Here is a 25761-nt window from a genome sequence, read left to right as displayed (position 1 = left end):
ACTGAGGGTGGGTTTTTTTAAATTCAGTGTTACAGCTGATACTTTTCAAATTGTCCAGAAAGAACTGGGACATATAAGCAATACTACTCTATAAGATTATGTTTTCATTTTACTGGATATACTTTCTCTTATATACAGCAATGACTAGGAAATAAAACTGCTTGTTTTAATTCCTTAGGCTTTTCTCTAGGCTTAAATTATATAAAAGAAGCTAGAATCTGATCACCAGGAATCCTGCTATCCCACTCTTGCAATAAAACAACAGAAATCCTTATGTGTTGACATGTCCCCTCCAATGTGTGACAAATAAATTACAGCTATGATCCTCTCTCCTCAGCAGCGGGAGGGAGGGCCTACTATCCCCCACAAGACACCCTCCCTTTCAGGTATAATTGTACAGTACTGGTGAGTGAGATGAAACACCTTTATGTAATGCAATTATTGTTAGAAGGGAGAGGGGAGGAAAAACCTTGTCTTCTAAAGGAAGAGATCTGTATTCTCAGTCAGCCTCCTCTTAGAGGGAGCAATAAACCAGGTTTCTGAACAACTGGCAGATTTGACGCCAGTAGGAGGATAAACCTAATGAAAGTTTATCAAGCTGTACAGAGGTATTAGAAGTTCACTCATGATCTAGGATGTGCCAGCCTTCTGCCAGCATGGTTGTGTGGGGAAGAACCCCTGTTTTTGTTTCGGGGACGGAAGACATCTCTGCACTGAGCATTTGGTTCCTGTGCTGGATGGAAGGGGAAGTGTGACACGCCCTGAAGTCTAGCTCTCTGCCTCTTCTCCTCCTTCACCCTATTATTTCCCTCTCCCTTGCTCCAGTCTAGGTGATGCAATAAAAATAAGACAAAAGATGGTGCTTGGGGGATCCACTGACTTTTGGCCTCCTGTGAGACCAAATTGTATTATCAAATTAGAGAATAAGTCTGATTATTCCTACTTCACTGCAAAAATGTCTAGTGCATCAGGCCCTGATTTTTTTTAGTGAGGAAGGAGAGTTGTCTTATTTTCTATTCATGCCACATGATTGGGGGTGGTGGTGGGGATACCATGATGGCCAAAACTTGAAAGACTCTGGTAGGACTAAGGTGCCAGATCTACGTTTTTGCAACATTCATGTTTTGGAGTGTAGATCTTTTTTGAGGGTGGGGGGGGGGTAAGAGTGAGTTCAGTAGGAACAAGTAAACTTCAACTAAAAAAAAAAGTGCTTAAGTGACTTACATAAAAACTGTCATACTGGGTCAGACCAAAGGTCCATCTAACCCAGAATCCTATCCTCCATGAATTTGTATAGTTCCTTTGTTGAACCCTAGTATAGTCTTGGCCTTCACAACATTCTCTGGCAAAGAGTTCCACAGGTTGATTGTGTGTTGTGTGAAGAAATACTTCCTTTTGTTTGTTTTAAACCTGCCTATGTCCTATTTTCAAAAGCAAATTGGGCACTTGGAAGTTTAACTCCCATAGAAAGTCAGTGGGACTTAGGCTCCTAAGTAGCTTAGGGACAGTTTTTCAAAGGCATTTAGGTGCTTTAAAATTGCAGATAGGCAGTTTTCAAAATCTCACTAGTCAGCTAACTCCCAACTCTAGAAACTTTTGTAAACCCTACCAGTGGACTATCTGCATATGTAGATGATAAAATGCCTTTGAAAGTCTGGTCCTTAGGCACTTTGGAAAATGTTATTGCTATTCTCTTTTCATGGTCAATTTGGAGGCTTAGAGATGAAGATCAGTAGGATCCACCTTTCCCTTTTATCCCTTGGGTATCTTGCATGGTCTTAATGTGTGTGAACTTAAATAGATATGCATCTACCACCATGGATTTGTTATGTCACCTGGATCGATGGGTCTTCAGCTATTGTTAAGACTGTGCCGATCACAACACGTCCACCATTCTTCTCGCATTCTTGCCTTTTTCTCCACGTTCATCCGAAACGTTTAACAGTGCCATCTTCCCATCTTCTTGGAGGCCAACCAGGTGGTCTTTTCTGTTCTCGTGGGTACCACTCGGTAATGATTGTGGTCCACCTATTGTCCGTAAGCCATGCTATGTGGCCCACCCATCGTACCTTATTATACCTGCTTTCCACGACAATATCTTTCACACCACTGTGTTCTCTAATTATTTCATTTGGGATATGATCCAGAAGGGAAATTCCCAACATAGCTCATTCCATTGCCTTTTCAGCTACCGACAGCCGCTGTTCCTCTCTCTTTGTCAGTGCCCACGTTTCACTGTCATACAGCATGGCTGGCAGCACTGTTGAATTGAAGATATTTGTATGTATGGTCTTGTTGATTTTTCCTTTGAGGACATCCTTGATGGAATTAAATACACACCATCCTGCCCGAATCCTTCACGAAAGTTCTCCATTCGTGTCTTGGTGCATATTAACTTCTTGGCCCAAATATGTGTACTGTTCCACTTCTTCAATTTCTTCTCCTGTTACCATTATTTGAGATTTTCATAAAATGTCTGATTGCATGTATTTCATTTTGCAGCAGTTCATTTTTAGACCAACCTGACTGCTTTTCTTGTTGCGTCTTCACAGCTTGCTCTGCAGCTGGTTGGTGCTTTTGACAATTAGTACGATGTCGTCATCGAATCTGAGATGAGATAACTGTTCTCCATATATGTTAACACCACTCCTCCAATTGATCTTCTTCACAACCATTTTGAGGCAGGTGGTTAATAGTTCGGTGAAATCGTATGTCCTTGCTTTACGCCTTTCTCGACTGGGATGTGGAGGGGAGTTTTGAGGAGAGTAATGTCTGTTGTACATCCAGTATTCGTTTCCTTCAATAAACTGATGTACTGCATGTTAATGCCCTGCTCTGTGAGCGCCTTTAATATTGCGTTGAACTTGACGCTATAAAAGGCCTTTTCATAATCGAGGAAAGCAATGCACAGCGGGAGTTTGTATTCCCTCACTCTTTCTAGGAGCTGGGTAAGGGTAAATATCTGGTAGATCCTGCTGAAATTTCTTTGAAACCCTGCCTGCTCTCTCGGCTGTTGTTCATCCAGACTCTGCCAGAGTCAGTTCGTTATCACCTTTGTAAAGAGTTTATAGATATGAGAGAGCAGGCATTTGTTATGCCTCCAGCTTTATTTTTGTTAATGAGTCAAAGGGGGGTGGAGAAGCTAATGATTGCCTACACCATGCCGGGCCACTGCCATCCACAACAGTGAGAGCACTGTGAAATATTATTTTCGCCCAGTCCCTGGGGGTATGTCTACATGGCAGCAAGGAGCCAGCCGCTCCCGGGAGTAGGCAAACTCGGGCTAAAAATAGCTGTGTGGACGAAACTCTTCACTGCCAATCCCATTAGCAGTCAGGAGGCGTGCGGGTGCTGAAGCCATTGCGCTGTCCCTCTCTTCTCCCCAAATTTCAGGCTCAGGAGGGGGTGGTGGGCAGGGGACTAGTGAATGCGGGAGTGGATCTGGAGAAGGTTTCGTGCCTCCAGGAGCAGTGGGTGCCCCCCAGGATGGGAGTGTGGGGCTGGCTCTCTCCTCCCTCTGGCAAATCAGCCCGAGAGGGTGGGGAAGGAGGGAGAGGGGCTTGCTTCGCGCGCTGAAAGTGGATGAGCATCCCTCCCCCGCTCTCCTCCTCCCCTTCTCCTCCTCACTCTCTGCCTGTGGAGCTGGGACCCGGGCGCGTTAGATGCTGGACTCCCTCTCCGCCTCCCCTCCGCCTGCGTTGTCTGGGATGTACTGAAGCGGGGGCAGCTCCCCCGGGACTCCCTGCTGCGCCCCGCTCGCCTCCCTTCGGGGCCACTTGTAACGCGTCTGCAGATTGAAGAGCCCGGTGAGTAACCCGGCCGGCCGGCCGGATGGAGCGCGCGGGGTGGGGGCGCGCGGATGCTCCAGGGTTTGTCCCCGCGGGAGAACCGGGCTGGGGGACCCTTCCCGACGCGGGTTGGGTTTTTTTTGGGGGGGGGGGGAGTTTGGGCGAAGTGGGAAAAGCCTCTCGCTGAAGCATGAGTGTGGGGCTGCTCGTGTGCCGGGAGGAGCTGTACGTGCCTGGCCCTGCGGAAGAGGGGGAAGAGGGACCCCTATAGACCCAGTCTGCCAGAGAGACAGGATGCTGGGGCTATATGTGCCTGTGTGATCCCGGCGCCCTGCCCTGTCTCTGTGTGACCCGGGCTATATGTGCCTGTGTGATCCTGGCACCCTGCCCTGTCTCTGTGTGACCCGGGCTATATGTGCCTGTGTGATCCTGGTGCCCTGCCCAGTCTCTGTGTGACCCGGGCTATATGTGCCTGTGTGATCCTGGTGCCCTGCCCAGTCTCTGTGTGACCCGGGCTATATGTGCCTGTGTGATCCGGGCGCCCTGCCCTGTCTCTGTGTGACCCGGGCTATATGTGCCTGTGTGATCCCGGCGCCCTGCCCTGTCTCTGTGTGACCCGGGCTATATGTGCCTGTGTGATCCCGGCGCCCTGCCCTGTCTCTGTGTGACCCGGGCTATATGTGCCTGTGTGATCCCGGCGCCCTGCCCTGTCTCTGTGTGACCCGGGCTATATGTGCCTGTGTGATCCGGGCGCCCTGCCCTGTCTCTGTGACCCGGGCTATATGTGCCTGTGTGATCCCGGCGCCCTGCCCTGTCTCTGTGTGACCCGGGCTATATGTGCCTGTGTGATCCTGGCGCCCTGCCCTGTCTCTGTGTGACCCGGGCTATATGTGCCTGTGTGATCCTGGTGCCCTGCCCTGTCTCTGTGTGACCCGGGCTATATGTGCCTGTGTGATCCCGGTGCCCTGCCCTGTCTCTGTGTGACCCGGGCTATATGTGCCTGTGTGATCCGGGCGCCCTGCCCTGTCTCCGTGTGACCCGGGCTATATGTGCCTGTGTGATCCGGGCGCCCTGCCCTGTCTCTGTGTGACCCGGGCTATATGTGCCTGTGTGATCCCGGCGCCCTGCCCTGTCTCTGTGTGACCCGGGCTATATGTGCCTGTGTGATCCGGGCGCCCTGCCCTGTCTCTGTGTGACCCGGGCTATATGTGCCTGTGTGATCCCGGCGCCTGCCCTGTCTCTGTGTGACCCGGGCTATATGTGCCTGTGTGATCCGGGCGCCCTGCCCTGTCTCTGTGACCCGGGCTATATGTGCCTGTGTGATCCCGGCGCCCTGCCCTGTCTCTGTGTGACCCGGGCTATATGTGCCTGTGTGATCCCGGCGCCCTGCCCTGTCTCCGTGTGACCCGGGCTATATGTGCCTGTGTGATCCCGGCGCCCTGCCCTGTCTCCGTGTGACCCGGGCTATATGTGCCTGTGTGATCCCGGCGCCCTGCCCTGTCTCCGTGTGACCCGGGCTATATGTGCCTGTGTGATCCCGGCGCCCTGCCCTGTATCCGTGTGACCCGGGCTATATATGCCTGTGTGATCCTGGCGCCCTGCCCTGTCTCCGTGTGACCCGGGCTATATGTGCCTGTGTGATCCCGGTGCCCTGCCCTGTCTCTGTGTGACCCGGGCTATATGTGCCTGTGTGATCCCGGCGCCCTGCCCTGTCTCTGTGTGACCCGGGCTATATGTGCCTGTGTGATCCTGGTGCCCTGCCCTGTCTCTGTGTGACCCGGGCTATATGTGCCTGTATGATCCCGGCGCCCTGCCCTGTCTCTGTGTGACCCAGGCTATATGTGCCTGTGTGATCCCGGTGCCCTGCCCTGTCTCTGTGTGACCCGGGCTATATGTGCCTGTGTGATCCCGGCGCCCTGCCCTGTCTCTGTGTGACCCGGGCTATATGTGCCTGTGTGATCCCGGTGCCCTGCCCAGTCTCTGTGTGACCCGGGCTATATGTGCCTGTGTGATCCTGTCTCTCTGGGTGGCTGGGTCCGTATGTCCCTGTCCCCAGCTGGGGTGAGTGTGTAGCAGGGTGGGCAGTGCTGGGCGGGGCCAGGTGCCCTCCTCCCCACTTCCTTGTGGGTTCTCTCAGGGGTGGCACTGCCCCAAGGCAAGGCTTTGCCGTGGATCCCAGCAGGAGCCTCCCCCCTTTCCCACACCCAGCATGTGTTCCACAAACTTCGCTTTTACCCACCCGCTTAGTCCCGCCTCAAGCTTCTTCTCCATGGAGGCAGTTAAGGTGCTCCAATAGTACAACTCTCGGGGGCCGGGGGGCTAAGGGACGGAAGGCATTGTCGTCTGAACTGTCGCTGCACCCGTGCACAGAGATGTCTCATCCCTCCTCTCTCTGTTCAGGGTCATTTCTGCTAGGACAGTGTCCAGGTAGCTGCCTCCTTCTGGGGGAGGGCGGGTTTTATCAAACAGAATTGGAGATTTCCCCTGCTGATAAGGATGAGTATCAAGTCTGGTTCGATCTTGCCTCACCCTAGTAGCTCCCAGAAAGATTGTCTGACAGGCAGAGAGAGATCGAGATCTTGTGCATTTAAACTGAGATTCCTATTTACAGCAATGTGAAAGCTGTTCTCTTTCTGTGGGAAGGGTGACAGATTTTGCAGTGTGTGTTAATGAGACACAAATCTCACTCCTATTTTTTATTTTTGAATTTAAATGATCACAAGTTGGTAGTGGTGGCTACAGATGTTTCTTTAGACACCCAGTCTTCCTACTCAGCATCGCAAGGAAAAGGGAGGTACCGGCATCAATAGACTCTTATTCTGTATGTGGGTGGAGAAATAAATGATCAAGAATTAATTTGTTAAAGGGACACTGCTAGGTTTTTTTGTTTGTTTGTTTTGTTTTGTTTTAAGGTCTTAAATGAAGTTCCTGGTCCCACACCTGCCCCTGAAACCACCTGCCAATGTCTGTGGCTTTACAATCACATTTTCCTTCATAAAATTATTATAAATGACTTTTTCACCCCTTCTGCCACCCGAATGCCTCACACAAATAACAGGGGGAACTGATTACACAAGTTGGGAAGAGAAACTGTCTATGGCAAAATGCTGTCAGATGCACTAAAAAAGCATATAGGGAAAATAGATGTTTTTCTTTAATCTCTTTCAGTTTGTAGATTCATAGATTCTAAGGTTAGAAGGGACCCCTGTGAATATAGGGATGTAATATAATTACAATAGGGGTCACTTGTAATAATAGTAGGTAAACAATTTTCAGAGAGACGTGTGATTTTTGTTTTGTTTAGTTTTTAAGTTGATGGTGTGTTTTTAACCACACCGGTGCCTCTGAATGAGGAGATGTGGAATATCATCTAATCAAAGACCTAAATCCTGCAGTCCTTGGAACAAAACTCCCATTCACTTCAGTGGGAATTGTGTCTCAGTCAAGAATCAAAGGATCTAGAAAAGACCTGTTATGTCAACCAGTGCACCTCCCTGTCAGAAATGGATTATCTACAGTAAATTGACACCTCCTCATTTATATGGCTGTTTTTTTAAAGGATAAGCCTGTCCTACTTGGTTTGTGAGAGTACTGCATAAACCTGATGTGTGTCTGCAACACTGTTAAACTTGTTTGTGTAGTAGAATGTGAGAAAACTGAAAACATGAAGGCTGTTTGGAGAATTGCACTTATTGTCGTATCCACTTGTTGAACCACTTTTATTCTGCATGAAATATTGAATACTTCTACGGACAGCTACAGCTATGTATGTCTGTAGATAGATAATATGTGGGTATAGATGATTGACAGACAAAGTCTTTTTATAAATAAGGTTCCAGTCAGAGTTTGAACAGTCTTCCCTTCTGAAAAATACTTTCTTATTCAAAATGTTTCTTATTTTTTTCCCCTAGTGCTCTGTAAAGAAAATCTTTAGCCATGGATGTATTCATGAAAGGGCTTTCCAGGGCTAAAGACGGAGTTGTGGCAGCAGCAGAAAAAACCAAACAGGGTGTGGCAGAAGCAGCAGGAAAGACGAAAGAGGGTGTTCTCTATGTAGGTAGGTGGGCAATAGAAAACAAATTGCTTTTAACCTGTTTGCTTCTGTTTGCTGAAATGAATGATCAGTGAAGGGACAAGGATCCAGAGTTACCTTGCTATAAGTATAGAGTAACTCAATAATAAAGCTACCACAATGGAAATGAGATCAGAACTGAGTCCTAAGTCTGGAAGTAAAACCTCTGTAAAGATGGACAATAATTATTGCTAAATCCATTGGTGTATCATTGCATTGTTGATAGCCACCCATTATTTTAGCATGGTGCTAAAACCATAGTACCATACCATAGATCTGTGCCATACATGGTACTGTACTATAGGAGACATGTGCCCCAAAAATGTGGCTCACTGTCCAAGAGCCCTAACAGTTTAAGGGCACACAGGCTGCTACAGTAATGAACAATATACAAAGTGTAACCCTTCTGCCAGGCCGAACTGATAGCAGCAAGGGCCGGGTTCAATACATAGGGGTCCCTTCCCTACAGCATAATGCAAAACCAGCTCGAGCCCCCACCCAGTGACCTGGAAAAATCTTACACACACCCCTGGGTGCCTCGAAGGGGCAATACTTCCCCTCTCACAAGCACAGAGTCTCGGTGTAGCAGAAAAGGTTTAATTACATGAGATAAACAACAAGCATTAAATTGGGAAAACACCTCAACTAGAGTTCAGAGACCAAACCGTGAGCAAAGACCCACCCCAGGAAATTGGGCCGTGTCCTTTTCCCTGGGCTCTTGAGTCCAGCAACCCCCAAATCACCCACAGTCCCAAAAGTCCCATAATCCAGAAGTCTCTGTCCTGGGTCAGTGCAGCCCCAGACTTCGAGAGTCTATCTGCAGAGGTCCCCCCGCCAGCCTGGGTAGAAAGGGGCACCTTACGCGGTCCGGGACCAATTGCCCTGCCTCTCCGTGGGGTTCTGCTTCCGCCTTCTCCACGAACTGCTCCGCTCTCCCAGCCACTCCACTCTGCTCCTCCAGCTGTCCTCACAAACTGCTCCGTGATCCGCTCCAGCCGTCCCCGCAAACTGCTCGGCTCCGCTCACTCCGTGGGCCGCTCCACCCATCCCACAGCTGCTCCGCTCTGCCAGCTGCTCTGCTCCACCAGCTGTCCCATGATCCGCTCCAGCCGTTCCCACAAACTGCTCCACTCCAGTCTGCCAGCTGCTCTGCTCCGCAGTATAGCTTCAGGCTCCCCCACTAGTTAGCACAGTATTCAGTGCTCTCAGCTCAGCAGTTCCTGCTCTTTAGTAATTTCAGCTCTTAGTGATTTCAGCTCACAGTAGGGGAGCCCCTGTGCTAGTGCACCATTAGCCCAAAGTGAGTTCAGCTCAGTAACCTGTATCTAGATTCTTAAGGGAATCAAAAATCAACTCTGATATTCCACAGTGGAGAGAGTAGGTGGAACTGGTGCTTCTGGCTCACAGAAGGCGCCTACACCACCAAGTACAGATACCTATCCCCAGCCTCTCTCAATTCACTGGGTTTTGGAACCCACGTCCCTTGTCTAGCAAGTGCTATTTAGTTGATAGTGAAATCCTTTATCATAAAACAGTTTCGTAGTTCCTCATTTACTTAATCAGGGTGACAACACTTTATTCCTCCTGCCCCAATAACAAAGAAATTGGGGCTCCCACAGCTGTGAAAGTAACCATTTTAGGCTGCTGTGGGCTATGCTAGGCGGAGTGGGTGTGCCTATGCAAACACAATCAGCCTCTGAAATTCTTTTGCACCCTCGCCATAATTCACTTCCAGATGTCAGGGTAGAGCTCATCCTGACTCTGCTTACAAAAGACAGTGTGACAGGTGGCTTTATAACCAGAATGCTACTGAATGTGGATTTTAAGGAGTTTTATTTTTAAGAAAAAGTCAGTTAATTTGGCAATTTATCCAACCCTATCCTCCCTCACTGTATAAAGCAAAAAGGATTCAATAGTTGGAAGGGAATATAATCAGTTGCTTTTCAAGATTTTAAATAAAGATTCCTGATATTCATCATTCTGTGTATAAGCATCTCATTCCCTTACCTCCCTTGACTGAGTTTCCTTAATGGATACTTGTTACATTGTAGGCCCACAGCACCTTCCTTCCATGGATCGTGAAGGAATGACCACAGCAACCCTTTGAGACAGGGGAATTACTATACCATTCTTACAAATGGGAAAATTGAGACAAGGAGATATCAAGTGACTTGCCCATGTCACACAGGGAGCTTGTGCAGAGCTGGGAATAGAATTCACATTTCAAATTCCTGTCCAATGCTTTAACCACAGGTTTATCCTCGTTGCTTAGCAGGTTCCTAGCTCTAGAGAACTGTGTCTTCCAAAGGCTGTGATGAAAAATTCATAGGAAGAGCCTGTAAAACACATGATGATTAAATGGTTGGTTAGTTAAAATAAACATATGCCTCTGTTTCCTCCTAAGTTAAATTAGGTGATGGAAAAATGTGAACGAAATAATATATTCCTTTCAGTATGTCCTTTCTCTTTTTTCATGGTTTTATAGGTAAATACTGGTACAGATGCTGTGTGTACCTAGGGAGTTGTGCACAGATTTCAGAGGATGGTTGAAAACTGGAATAATTTCCTTGATATGGAAGTATTGGGTTTGCCACACACTTCTTCCCCCTCCCCCCACCCGAATCCCAATACCCTTCCAGGTTAGCATTATTTTTGAACAAATTATTTCTGCTCCAGATACATTATACTACACATTTTAGCCCATCTTGAACATTCTTTTCCAGTTAAGCAATAGCAAATTCCATTCCCGGGTAAACACAGAAAGCAGTAATTTTGCAAACTAAATTTAAAATGAATATATGTTTCAATGTATGTAGGCATTTTTCACAATTATCAGAATATCTTTCAGTATTTCATTGTCTATTATTACTTTTCAGTGGTGTATGATTTATTTCCTTGTAGATCATGATAGCACTTCCATGATTTCTTTTTATTAGGTATGCTTATAAAATGTATGCTGAGTTAATCTTCATGCCTTTTCCATTTGCTGTGATACTAGGAATGCTGAAACCCAATCCTGCTTCCAGTGAAATCAATAGCAAAATTCCCATGGTCTTCGATATGCTTAGGTTGTGAATTGTTGGGGTTAGGGTCTGTATACTAATAATTAATAATAGTGCAGGAGTGATCCCACACTGAACTGATTTCTTTCATAAAGGAAACATAAACATATATGTAGTTTCACTGTAACAGGTAAGAAGCTACTGGCAAAAGATCCACTCTCCTTCAGCCCTTGAGTAATGATAGCTAGTGTGTATTGCCTCTGGAAGTTCATCTTCCCTGGCTGGAATTGTAGTTAAAAATATCAGCTGATCTAGGTTGGCCTGATTCTCCTTCATGCCCTGATGTGAAAAGAGAAGCCATGTATCCCTCTTTTTACCTCCCCAGCACAGGGCAGTGGTAACTTCTCTTTTCTCCTGTTCAGCCAGATCACAGGAAGAGGAGGAGAATGGCTAAATTCCTAAAGGATTAGTACAGCGGAACTCATTTATAATGGAGTGAAATGCATTGAAGCAGTTGAGGATTTTCATTCCACATGGCTGTATGTGGAGTTGCAGCTATAACTGGGTGCCTTACAAATGGGTTCTGTCATGCTACTGGTTGATACCTTCCTGAAAAGACTCTATTAAGAACAGAATTGAGAGGGTCTCGATAGTAATTTTTAAATTTCAGTAGTCAGCTAGTCAATGACTCTTTGCCATCAGTTCTTGGGGAGGAATTAATGAGAAGCTAAAGTTTTTTCTGTCCAAATTACAGCTACCTGTTATTCAGAGCATTGTAAAAAATATCTAGTGCAAAAAAAGATGGTGAGAGAATTCCATGGGAAAATATCCATTGTCTAGGAAGCAGTGGAATCATTGTAATGGCTTAATCTTCTAGGACACAAAGGAACATTTCTATTTGTGGGTCAGAGGGCTACGGAAGACTTGAGAAAGTTTGGATTTTATTCTTCTTCTTATCTTCATGCTGAATGCCGTTCTCCTCTCCCATTGTTTGTTTCCTCCTTTCTTAGCCCCTGATCCAATGTCCGGTGCAGTCATTGGAAAGTCCTCCCGGATGGGTTTTGGATTAGGCCCTGAGTTAGCTTTTTTCTTACCCTCTGTGTTCAGAGTCTTAGCTTGTGGGCGTCAGCATAGGTCCAGTGAAATAGATGGAGCTACACCGATTCGCATCAGAGCCTTCATAGTTATGGTATAACATACAAAGGAACCGTGCTGATTAGTGGTTACTAAGAGAAGGGGACTGGGATTCAGCAACCAAACCTGGGTTCTGGTTTCTGCTCTGCCACTAACTTGGTGCATGGCCTGTGCAAGTCACTCAGGCCAGATTGTTTAAACTTGAGTCCCACTGTCTTCATTAGAAGTTATGGGTGCTTTGCACATCTGAGTTTAGGAAGCTAAATATGGATCACTTAACCATGTTTATCTTTATGCAAATTTCATTTAAGTGAGTAAGGGCTAGATTCTGATTTCAGTGAGACTGTGTGAGGAGTGTGGTACTACTCAAGGCAAGTAAGAGTAATTTAATCTGACTTCGAGTATAGCTTTGATGCTCTGAATCAGGGACTGCAGTGTGCTAATCTTGGCCTCAAGCTTTCACTATCACCAGGGAAAGGGATGGGGCTTGTCAGGAGATGGCATGTGGCAGAGTGAAGCTTTGTTGCTCTGGTTTCTCTGCTTGTGTGTGATCTTGGTGTAGGACAACGTGCCCCCCTCTGCAGCTTTAACTTACTTTTGGCCTGGCTAGCTCCGTATCAGGTAGCTGGGAATGGATCCTCTCCCGGTCAGCTCCTACTCTCCACTGTACCCAAGCTCTGGTGTTCATATTTGTGTAGATTTGATCTGACCCACAGCAGGTGCACAGCTACAAAACTGTACCTTCCCCCTATTGTTTAGATCATAGAAATGCCTCTGCTGCAGCCTTCTCTCAAGACATATGTTGTTTTTCTTTGGCAGTAGAAAAGCTAGTGAGATAGCAACAATATTCCAATTCTGTCTGTTGGAATAATGAGCAACCTAATCCCTGCTAAAGTCCTTGTGGAAACAGTTCCCTATAGGAACACTCAGAAGCAGAAGCAATAATATCTCCTTCTCTCCAGTGGGGTCATGCTTCCCTGTCCCCAACCAGCTGTTGCTTAAAGTGGTGCATACACCACTGCAGAAAGGGCCTTAGCCAGCCCGATAGCTGAATGAGGCCCCAATTCAGTGAAGTGCTGAGAATACTCGGCACCTGTAAAGAAGTGCTCAGAAATTAACGCCTTGCAGGATTGGGCCTCATAGCCAGCACAGAAAATAGCTACTTAAGTTTAATAGTGCTGATAAATACTGTTGAAATGGGAAGGAAGGGTGGTAGCTACTATTTTTTACTCTTCATCCGGTGGTCCATATTCTGGCTAGTGCCTGAAAACAAGAGTAATGTCCACCCCACCCCCGCTCCTGTGTGGTCACATGAACAGAGTATACAGGAAAAGTAGTGTGCATGTGTGCCACTATTCTGCCTGAATTGTGTAATCTGTGCAGAGAGGCCATTGCTTTATCAGATAGTACATGCAGACCATGTTTCTTGACTGCTAGTTCATGCCCTTTATCACCCTTTCACGGCTCCTGTCAGACAGAGCATGAGGAGTGGCCAGAGTAAAGACAGCCACTTTCCGTCATATGCTCCCACTACTGGCTGCAACTTTACTTAGGTGAGCCCCTGTGCTTCTCCAGCCAGAATTTGTCCCTCAGAATTCAGCCGTTGTCCTTACAGAACCGTATTCTGACACTGAGCAAAGTCTAAGAAAAAGAGAAGCTGTGTTACAACACAGCACAAGTAAGGTATGAACATGAAGTGTGAAAACTGCATAGATAGCTGGCTACTATCTACTGCCAAGTATGAATTTGCTTATAAGAATCTGTACTTTGGGTGGATCCACTGGCCAAACTCTCATGTGGGCAATGGGCCCACTCCCCACTCTCCATAGACCTGATTCTTTATCTCAGTTGTAGTAGTGTAAATCAGGACTAACTTCACTGAAGTTAGTGGAATTATACCTGTGTAATGCTAGTGTAAGTGAGGTAAGAATCAAGATATATGGTATACTCCTTTCTGGAGATATCTACCTTTGAGAATTCCTCTGTAAGGATTTTTTGCTGCTTTACCCCATCTCTCCCCACCCCAGTTGAACAGTTAAACATAATTACCAGGCTCTTATGTACTTATGTACAGTATGTCACTCGAAGGATTTAGCCCACAGTAGCTAAGGAGTCAATCCAGCAAGGGGGTGGGCGCTCTGGCTCCAATCCAGCAAAGCACTTAAGCATGTGCTCAATTGTAAGCACGTGAATTGTCCTATTGAAGCCAGTGAAGTGCTTTGTAGGCCCTTTCTACAAGTCAATGGAATTGCTTGTATGTTAAAGTGAAACATGCTTTGCTGGATTGAGGCCAGAGCACCTATGACAGGCACGATCAAGCCCTGATGACCTAAAATGAATCCTTACACACTGAAAGCACTTCTTCCGCTTTGTTTTTAATCAGATCGCTCAGAAACCTTGCAATGATACCATTTGGAATGGAGTTTTTCCTTGCACAAATTGAAGAATGAATATAAAGAGGAAAGGACACCATTTCTTCGCCCTTTGTTCTGATCATTAGCTATTTACTTCATTTTCAGACAGGGAGACAATCTTCTCCAAAGTACCCCGGGCAAGTCTGGCATCTTCATTTTCCAGGCTAGAGCATGAAGTCATTTCACATGACACAAAGAAATCATTCATTCTCTCTCTCTCACGTGATTCTTATTCTGCTCTTACTCTTTAGTAACAAGACATTTTCAATGATGTAAAAGTTCATAAATCTGATAGTACAGATAATAAACCCCAGGGTTTAGGTTTAACAAACTGGCACCAGTAAAGTATGAAACATAATGCTGATGGAAACTATGTGCTGTTCTACAATATTTACATTTATATTAGTGAGGTGCCCTAATGTGACAACTCTAAGAATCACTGACCGTCTCTTTCTTCTAACACTAAACAAGAAACTTTATTAGAATAAGGAAAACGATATTAAACCTAATGCTACTTTCTCGCTGCTTCACTGTAGAGCTTCTGCCTTGAATTTTCCCCAGATCCTCTTGTTTGGCTTCCTACTACAGATTTAAAGAAACAATGCACATACACACCGTTGAAAAGCCCTGTACATAAAATAACATGCATATACTGTGTGTGTGATACATAAAAATTATCCAAATTAATAAAATAACATAGCTACAAGTCTCTAAATACTAACTCCTTGGGGAAATGTTTTCTTATATAATAATGCATAATAAAGAAACTAAATGCTTTTTAAAATTTAGATCTCAATACTGTCCCTCAAAGACCTAGTCCAATGGCATTATAAAGCTATTACTTTGGCTTCCATGGTATGTATCACATACCCATTCTCTGCACTGTAAATTGCTAAGCATTATAGGCCAGAGATGGGCTCATCCCCTTCATGTGTAGCTAAGTTATAGAACCAGAGAACTAGAAGTCCGGAATGGAAAAAGACATTGAGGGTGGGATTTTCCAGAGCACTCCCTGATTGGTTTATTTCTGCTCCCACTGACATGAATGGGAGTTTTACCAATGACTCCAATGGAAACAGAGCCCATTTCCTTTCCAATACAGGAGTTTTCCCTAAAGAGCCAAGATATATTTGCATATGCATCCCAAAATTGATTTGGTGTTTGTGGCTGCCACATCACACTATACACTCATGTCCTGTATTATATCTATTACTGCTCACTGTTAGCTCTAGGTATCTCTCAGCATAACTGTTTTCCAGATTCCACTCTCATTAAACCATTTGTTTCAGATTACTTCCCACAGAAATATTAGCTTGCATTTTTCCAAAATGAATTTCATGACCATGTTTCTATTACCACTAGGCCCTTTTATATCATTTTCCTGCCCTCACTCTTTGCAGTTCCCCCTGATTAAGACCAGAGTAAAGACTGCAGGATTGGGTTGTAAGTCACACATGCTAACCCCTCGGTCCTGCGGCTACACAGCCTTACTCATATGAGTAATTTTATGCATGTGCGACATTAGTGGAACTGCTCACATGAGTGAGGTTATTCATGTGCAAAAGTCTTTGCAGAATTGGGTGCTTACTTAACAAGCTGTTTACTAGAACACCTAACATGGATGCTTCCACCACTCCACAACTCAAAACGTTGCCAGTTATCTTCACCCTTTATTGATGGTTCTCCAGGCGATCTTCAGTCCTTATGCCATTGCTTACATCAAGCCCGATATGAATTAATTTTAAGCATTTTGTGAGACACTCTGATGATTTATTAAAATCTAGCTGTGCTATATTTACTGCTTTCCCATCACCCACTCACTTGTACCAGTATTTGCCAAGTGGTATTTCCAATGCTCATAACAAAATGATTTTTGCTTTGTTTAGGTTCCAGGACTAGGGATGGAGTTGTTCATGGTGTCACAACAGGTAAGCACACATGCACATTATTTCAACTGTCTTTTTGTCAAAATCGGATGGCTGATTTGTCATAATCTGTTAAATGGGGTTTTCGTCTTTGCACAGCCTGCACCATAGAGATTGACAGCCTTGTTTGGGCAAGTCTCTTTCTCCTTGAGCCTGGGCAAGGAAGGGCACCAGGTGTCGAATGTGGGAGAGGGTGAAAGGAAATGTATTTGGGGGATATGGGGTGGAGTGGGATGCTTGTGTATCAGTCAGGAGGACTGAGACCCATGCTGCCGGATGATTTGGGGGATGAGGGTGTTGTAAAGTGGGTGACGGTTGGCTTGGGGGCTGATGCTACCTGGGGATTAGGGACTGGGACCAACACGACCGATGGCAGGGAGTGGAGGATGCAGAAGCTGGTGGTCAGGAGGTCACTCATATGCGGGATTGTGCAGAGTGGGAAGGAAAGGCTGTAGGAAAGTAGGGAGCGTTTGAAGCATACAGTAGAGACCAGTGTCAGCAGTCAATGAGTGGTGGAGTGTTTAGGCAATGCTGGAGCTGCTGTGATGTGTGCTTTCACCTTGTGCAGATCTACCAAGGCCCCAGAGGAGAATACATCTGGGGTCTGTATCACAGGTGGCACCTCTGCTTTTTGATCCTAGCCATGACCTCTTTTTCTTGTACTGTTCTCAAACCTGAATGAGTCACAGGGTTTGAAACTCTTCCATGGCACTAGAGGATATGGAACTGGAGGATGGTTCTCTTTGCACCATTTCAATATATGAAGGAACACAGTAGAATTGGACTCATAAGGCCTGATCCAAAGCCTATGAAAATCAATGGAAAGAGTCCCACAGACTTCATGGGGCTTTGGATTGGGTCCATAATGAAGAGTGGAAGTGATATTTTCCCAATTTTCTTCATATGTCTGTAGAGCTATACCTGTCTGAATTTGTATACAGCAGGTGATCTTGTGTTTGTTTAATCCAGGGGTTGGCAACCTTTCAGAAGCAGTGTGCCGAGTTTTCATTTATTCACTCTAATTTAAGGTTCCACTTGCCAGTAATACATTTTAATGTTTTTAAAAGGTCTCTTTCTATAAGTCTATTATATACACTTCAACCTCTCTAACCACTCAGTGACAGACTTGAAGGTGGCAATTTTGCAACAAAAAAACTTCAAAAACAGACTCCAAAGAGAGACTGCTGAACTCAAATTAATATGCAAATTAGATACAATTAACTTAGGTTTAAACAGAGACTGGGAATGGTTGGGTTATTACACCAATTGAATCTATTTCCCTATGTTAAGTTCTCCTCACTCCTTCTATGGGTCATCTCAATTATCACTTCAAAAGTTTTTTTTTCTCCTGCTGATGATAGCTCATCTCAATTGATTAGACTCTTCCTGTTGGTATGCATACTTCCACCTTTTCATGTTCTCTGTATGTATAAAGCTCTCCAGTGTGTTCCATTCTATGCATCCGAAGAAGTGAGCTGTAGCCCACGAAAGTTTATGCTGAAATAAATTTGTTAGTCTCTAAGGTGCCACAAATACTCCTGTTCTTTTTGCGGATACAGACTAACACAGCTGCTACTCTGAAACCTAAACTATTGTTGTATGTAAAGTAAATAAAAAATTTAAAATGTTTAAGAAGCTTCATTTAAAATTAAATTAAAATGCAGAGCTCCCCAGACCGGTGGCCAGGACCCGGGCAGTGAGAGTGCCACTGAAAATCAGCTCACGTGCCGCCTTTGGCACACATGCCATAGGTTGCCTACCCCTGGCCTAATCCATTTAATCTATCTGAAACTGGAGTTCTAGCTAGCAGATGTGGGTAAAGGTGTCTAAGCATTTACATTCTATTGCTCTGTTTTCAACTGCTCAGAACTTTACAAAACTGTCACTTTTTGGCCTGAAATTTACCAAAATTGGCCTCTTCTTGGGGATGATTTTTTTTTCCTTGAAATTTTGAGCAAAAACAGTTCAGCCATTTTTGAGAATGAGAGGGGAAAATAACATTTCTCCCATTATTAAAATGATTGTGATTTTATTTTTAAGAAAAATCAGGTCTGGCACTGAAGTAGGCAGGAATAGGAAGCTAAAAGCTGACAGGAAAATTGCCTTTTGGGAGAAGTGCCTTTCAAAATTGTCATGAAATTTGGTTTGAATTTTTCACAGTTATGAAGATTTGAAAATTGTACTTTGCACACTTACAGTCTATTTCAACAACATTAGTACTTTACAATTTGAAAAATAGGCTTCATGGGGCATGCACATGGCCTTATTAGCTGTACAGTTTAAAAGTCAGTGAATCTGTGCATTAAATTGATTTGAACAATAACAGGTGTGGTAAGGCAAAAATCAGTAAGCAATATGGTGCAATAATCAGTAAGATGCAAAGTCAGTGAAACTCTATGATATCCACACAGGGCAGTTAGGACTTAAGCTTTTCAGCTGTTTGAAAAAACTGCATAGTACACTGAATTCCATGCAATTTATCTTCTTTGGAATAATTGACATGGGGAATATTTACACTGCAGCTGGGTGCGTGCCTCCCAACTCTGGCAGATAGACACACACTAGGTCTAACAATAGCAGCGAGGATGATGTGGCGTGGGTGGTGTCATGAGCTAGCCACCTGACTATGGGGTACAGCGGGCTGGTACTTGGGTGGCTAGTCTGTGCCACGAAATCAACACTGCTATTTTTAGCAAGCTATCTCGAGCAGATCTAGGGCATGTCTGTCTATGCATGCTTGTAGACACGCTTCCAGCTGCAGCATAAACACTCACTTAAAGGCCTGTGAAGATACCTGAGCAAGAATTTCAGAGGTTCTGAAGACCACTGTGAAAGTTAATAGCTCAGATAAGGAATTAGAAAAGAAAGAAGTTTGGAGTAAGACAAAGACTTTTTCTATTGCCTACTGCCCCACAGAGAAGCCTAGAGGAGATAAATAGGAGTTGATTGATGCTCAACTATACAAAGTCTACATTTTCGAAGAAAAACATATTGGGAGGCTTATTTAGCCCTGTTTAACATCATATGCCAAATGAATGGTTGAGGAATAAGCAAGGAGGGTGTTTTAGCAGCTAAACTAAAACTACAGCTAAGCAACCAGCTCTGACAACGCTGCAAAATTTAACCTTAGGACACATACTGAGGCATTCTGAGTTGGTACAAGTCCTTGATATAAGGTTTGCAGCCTGACATCAATCTAAGCTGGCCAGAGTTCAGTTAAGGGTTAACAGGAGGAAGAAAAGGAAACTCCACTTGAACTAGCAGAGGATCTGTGGTGACTTGTGTGTCTGATGTGTGGCGTATCCAGACAACCAGTATGGGCATCCAGATAAAAAAGTGGTGGTGATGATGACCAACTGGACTTGAACTTGAAAAGTCCAAGGAGACTTTGTGAACCTGTGGAATCTGTGGCAACATTAGAGTCTTTTTGTGCAGCAGCCTAGTAGGGATTAAAGCCACCTATCATGAAGAATGTAGAAATGATTCATTATGAATCCTGTGAGTACCAGTCTATCTCTGATATTCATGAGAAAGAGGATTCCAGTTGGATGCATTACATATTTGAGAGGTTTTGGGGGGGAAATGTTAAATTTTGTTTGTAAGACAAAGAACATGGACAATGATGCAAAACATAAGGGCATCAGTTCCGCTAAATGCTACTTCCATGAAAAAAATTGACCATAAAAGGATCATTATGAATTTTAGGCAAACCAGACTGGAACATCATAACTGACTAATGATAGGCTTCATTTGGCTCAGGAAATGGCTGACACCAAGCTGAATGGACAAGGCTTAGGGTTACTGATAGTAATTCCATAATATTTTTGTTTAATTCTGTGCAGTTAAGCTCCAGTAATAGACTTGGGTTGTTGAATGTAAATTAAAAATATGAAATGGGTAGTAACTTTGTGCAATTACAGTGACTAGAGCAAACTTTCTACAAAAGCTGGAGAATACAGGTTCTAAAGTGAAGCAGTATAGTTTCATATGGAGTAAGTGACTAGAGAACTTGCTCCCTCCAGTACAAACCGAGGAAATTGGGTTTAAGAAACGAACCTTTGATATCTGAACAATTGGTCTGGAAAGCAAAGATAGTGGGTGAATTCAGATTTGGATTTAATTATAGCTAATGATTGTATAATATATGCTAATAAGGTGTCTTGTAGACCAGTCCATGGAAATTAATCCTGATAAATCATGCTATTTTAATCTAAATGTGTGATTGAAATATTAAATGTAATGAGTTGTGTCATCTTGAATTGCATTGGAATGTTTCATGTAACCCTGTGTTGGAACTAGAGGGGAAGAGACTGACTATTACTTAGCTAATAATTCAGGCAAGCTGCCTTAAGTAGCTTCAGAGTGTACTCTCAACATTAGCGTCACCCTGGAGTAATTCTGACTCTCAGGTTCCAGCCAAATAGCTGATACAGCGAATATCTTGATTAGCATCAGAAGGCTTGAGGCATTTAATATACATTGTCAGCTGCTAGTACTGGGCGTAAGATGGTTTGATTTTATCAGTAATAGGGATGTATTATTGAGAAATGGCCTGGAGAGGACTGACGTTATAATCAGTCACTGCTGGTTGGCACTTTTTAGTCAGATTACCTGCCTTGGAGATCAACTTGAGGGGACTTTGCTCAGCCATGGACTGGCAGCAGCCAGGTGATTGTCCATGATTAATTTGGCTGCACCAGATCTGCAATAACCCCGTGGGGCTTTTAGACATGTAGAATAAAGCTGTACAATGTGGCCATGGATATTTGGCACTACGGACCCTCGCTGTCTAAGCGCGCTGTTGCTATATTACTGTGGGGGCTGATAGCTTAACAAGACTGCTACATAGAATCTAAATTACTACATAGAGTTTTACATAGGATATGGTTTGATCAACCTGATTAGCTTAATTTGATATTAATCCACTTCATTCTAATTCAATTTGTTTATGTTTATAAACAAATCAAATAAATGTGTGTGCTTTTGTTTTGTTATTTAGTATGGATAGTAAAATGATATCAAACGGAAGCTTGTGTGGTTTGGATGGTTCTTCCTTAGAGTTAGAGTCCCTGAGGAGTTCCAGGGTAATAAAAGAGACAACTCTTTGATGCACCTACTGGTGGTGCATAGAACTACCTTGTAGTTCTGTTATAACTGGTGCCTGAGCAGGAATCTTGGTTTCTGAGGGAAAATTGACTTTTGTATTGCCCATTTCTTTCAATAAGCAACATGGGCTCCAGAAACTGTGAGGGCTTGGGATAGACAATATGAGCCCATCAACTTAAAGGCTAACCAGTTCCCTGTAATCATATCAATACTCCTTACAAGCAGGTAAGAGGAAATGCTCACTCAGTCTTTCTCTGCTTTTAGCAGAGGAGGGGATGTGCACTTTGACATCTTCTCCACAACTGCAGTTTGCTGCACTTATGTGAAGGGATCTGAGAGATCATTGTCTCAGCACCTCTAGCAACTGGTCTAATGCCAGGAGACACCTAACCTGCGTAGGTGCTTTTGAAAATCCCACTTGATATCTAGCAGCATCTTCAGGCACATTTGTAAATCTGCACTAAGTTACTTTTAAAAATTGGGCTTAAGCCTCACGTACATGCTTTTGAAATTTTTATACCTGAATATTAGCTAAAAGCTATTCTTGGCAAACCCAGTATAATACTAACATGGTATTTCTGGGAGTGAACACGCTTTGGGTGGTATACTTTACTCATGTTCTGCAGAAATCAGCTCTGCTTATTGTTTTGAGATGGAAGCACTTCAAATGAATATTTGTCTCTGGAGAAAGCAGCTTTCCCGGAGAAAGCAGCTTTCCCCAGGAAAACTATTCAGCAGCCTCTCATGATTGTCGAGTTCTGTATCCCAGCCCAGATTAATGATTTGGCAGTGGTGTCTGAGCTAGTAAGAGAGAAACTGGCAGATGGGGTATTCTCAAGCCTTCAATTGTGTGCATGGAGGCAGGCTCACATCAGGTTCAATGCTCAGCATTATCATTTTCTTGTGCAATGTGTTTTATTCTTCTCCCTCTGAGCCAGCAGGATGCAATTACGCTGTGCATTTCTGTTAGTTTGTCTTCCTGTTTCTTTACATACACTGGATGCTATTAAATATGGACCTAATGCAACAATTTCTCCTGTAGATTGTAACAACAAGCTGTTTATATTGTTCCACAGTAAACAGTAAATCTCTTTAATGGCACCTATTGTGTGTCTTCTGTCAAATTAACCTTGATACTCGATAGTGAACTCTATAGCTACTCTTCTGGTTCCCATCTTTATTATATATTTTATGATTATATTACTAAACCCAGTGACAGCAGTAAGATTCCTTGTCCCTTTTCCTTGTTTGCATGCATGTACTAAGCCTTTCCTGAAGAGAAATGCATCCCTTTTCAGGAAAAGAAAACATATGCCCAGAGAGAAGGCTTTCTCTATACACTGTAACATTAGCAACTGTAGTCAGTAGGTAATCACCCTTGCTATACATCAACTGTTGTCACCTTAATGTAACCTAAGAAATGTGGTTTTAATAATGGCATTGTGTTCGAGCCATTGTATATCACAACTGCATTAGTACACCTGTGGGGCCCCAAACTTCAGTGTATTTTTCCTTGTTTTGTCAGTGATACAGAATTAATTGGGCAGGTCTTTAAATAGTGTAGATCTGCATGATTTGATTGAAGTCAATACAGCTATGCTAATAGTTCCACAGATTGACTGTGCGCTGTGTGAAGAAGAACTTCCTTTTATTTGTTTTAAACCTGCTGCCCATTAATTTAATTTGGTGGCTTCTAGTTCTTATATTATGGGAACAAGTAAATAACTTTTCCTTATTTACTTTCTCTACACAACTCATGATTTTACATACCTCTATCATACTCTGCCTTAGTCTCCTCTTTTCCAAGCTGAAAAGTCCTAGCCTCTTTAATCTCTCCTCATATGGGACCCGTTCCAAACCCCTAATCATTTTAGTTGCCCTTCTCTGAACTTTTTCTAATGCCAGTATATCTTTTTTGAGATAAGGAGACCACATCTATACGCAGTATTTAAGATGTGGGCGTACCCTGGATTTATATAAGGGCAATAAGATATTCTCTGTTTTATTCTCTATCCCTTTTTTAACGATTCCTAACATCCTGTTTGCTTTTTTGACTGCCTCTGCACACTGCATGGACATCTTCAGAGAACTATCCACGATGACTCCAAGATCTCTTTCCTGATTAGTTGTAGCTAAATTAGCCCCCACCATATTGTGTGTATAGTTGGGGTTATTTTTTTCCAATGTGCATTACTTTACATTTATCCACATTAAATTTCATTTGCCATTTTGTTGCCCAATCACTTAGTTTTGTGCACTCTTTCTGAAGTTCTGCACAGTCTGCTTCATTTGCATATACTTCCCACAAGCTGTCCTTTATTACCTAACTTGTTAATAAAATTTTCTAATGGGGACATTTGTTTGTTTGTTTTCCCCCAGCTATTGTCTGTTGATGTTATATAATCGCTTATAGTAATCTGTAGAATGAGCCATTTGATACAGGAAGCTAAAATTCTTTCAATAAGAAATTGAAGGAATCTAATTGCTGGAAGGAAATTAACATTGCCAAAAAGAAGAGCAGTGAGTCTGTGCACCACTTACAGGTAGGGTGACCAGATGTCCCGATTTTATAGGGACAGTCCCGATTTTTGGGTCTTTTTCTTATATAGGCTCCTATTACTCCCCACCCCGTCCCAATTTTTCACACTTGCTGTCTGGTCACCCTACTTACAGGGTACAGCTAGATCTGATTTCTGTTATTTTACTAATAAAATTGTGGGTGTGGATACATCTTGTGGGCCAGATTTTCAGAAGAGCTTAGAGACCATTTGGCCAGATAGATTTTTCCAAGAGAAGCCACCACATTAGATGCTGATCACTTTTGAAAGTCTGACCCTTGTTTAGGTGACTAAGTGGGAGATGAGCTCTTTTGAAAATCTGGACCTGTATCTTTAAAGCATGGAGTCCTATGGTCCTAATCCTGCTTTCTAGATTGACTTCACTACGGTGAAAGCTGCTGGTGCGGGAGAGCCTTTGGGAGTGAATGACCAGAAAAATCACTGTAAGATTCCACAGGACAGAATGGAGAACTATTGATGTGTATGTAGGGTAATTATATTGCCGTCTCCCTAGAGCCATGGGTCCGGCCACTAGTTTAGTTTGCTCTGGTAGCTTTGGTTTGGTTTGTATTTATTTTTGTGTGTGACCTGAGCTTAAAACCCTGCATTGGAGTAAAGATACATATAAACCTTTGTCTGAGAACGAGGTCTTCAGAATGTTACTCACAGGCTGAGAAACAATTACTCCTGTTTATTAAAAAAATATTTTTTAAAAATCCTGAGAAATTAATAACTGGAATTTGACTAGTTCACTGAACTGAATTGTTTGTGATTAGCAGTAACATACAGTCAGTGTGTTCTGTGAACTAATCAAAATGTGTTTTTTGCATTGCATTGAACGTAAATGTTATGAAATGTAGATGGGCATAATAAAGGGCATAATAAACAACCTCTGTCCCGCACAGTATAACCTGATAACTGACTGACTGAATGAATGAATGTGGTCAGTAAAGCCTTACCAAGCAACAACAGTTGCGCCACAAATAGATCCTTAATTCTAGTTGTGCTACCACTATTTGTATGATCAAATGATGATGTTTCATTGCTTATGATTCACTTGGGATGTACAGAAATTGTAATGGTCTCACTGTCTATCCATGGATGCTGCACTGTCGGCTTCTGTATTAATAAGCCACTTTATCCTCTCATTCCCTGACTAACCTTCATCTCCCAGTACTGTAATGTATTGTTAATCTCTTGCTTTTCTACAGTGGCTGAGAAAACCAAAGAACAAGTGTCTAATGTCGGGGGAGCTGTGGTGACGGGAGTGACGGCAGTAGCGCAGAAGACAGTGGAAGGAGCCGGCAATATTGCTGCAGCCACTGGCTTAGTCAAGAAGGATCAGTTGGCCAAACAGGTTTGTGTTAGTTACCAGATGTTTATTTTTGAAGGTGAGGAAGTGACCAAATCAATGGGGCCTCTGTGAATCCACCAATGTAAAGGACCTGGGTGGTGGTGATAGCTGGCTGCAGGCATGTACGTCTGTCTCTTGATCTGGTGAGGAGTATTTATGTAGTGAGGTTTACACTGCTACATGAATGAGAAATGAAGAAGCAAAGGGCTTGAGGAAGTTAGGGGCTTCAATAGGAGTTGAGCTGGTAGCTCCTTTCTGGTTCCTTTGAAAATCTCAGCCTACAAAACATTTACATGTACATTAAGGATGGTCCTGAATGCCTTCTGATGAGTCAAACTAGAATGCTGAAACTGTATATCATGGCTGCCATTTGGAGGATTGAATAAGTGACCTCCAGAGCTAAAAGCA

General features: G+C 43.7%; 1 protein-coding gene across 1 annotated transcript in view; it reads left to right on the top strand.

Moving 5' to 3' along the window:
• Positions 1-3357: 3357 nt before the first annotated feature.
• The window catches only part of SNCA (synuclein alpha), a 96295-nt gene continuing 73891 nt past the window's right edge, over positions 3358-25761 (top strand). The window contains exons 1-4 of the mRNA XM_039539353.1: positions 3358-3806; positions 7700-7845; positions 16297-16338; positions 25211-25356. Coding sequence (XP_039395287.1) covers positions 7725-7845; positions 16297-16338; positions 25211-25356 — 309 coding nt within the window. The 5' untranslated portion in view covers positions 3358-3806; positions 7700-7724. The remainder of the gene's footprint in view (positions 3807-7699; positions 7846-16296; positions 16339-25210; positions 25357-25761) is intronic.

This window comes from Mauremys reevesii, linkage group 5 (assembly GCF_016161935.1).
Source record: "Mauremys reevesii isolate NIE-2019 linkage group 5, ASM1616193v1, whole genome shotgun sequence".
Lineage (NCBI taxonomy): Eukaryota > Metazoa > Chordata > Testudines > Geoemydidae > Mauremys > Mauremys reevesii.
The sequence above is the reverse complement of the archived record's forward strand: the minus strand, read 5'-3'. Positions and strand labels throughout refer to the sequence as shown.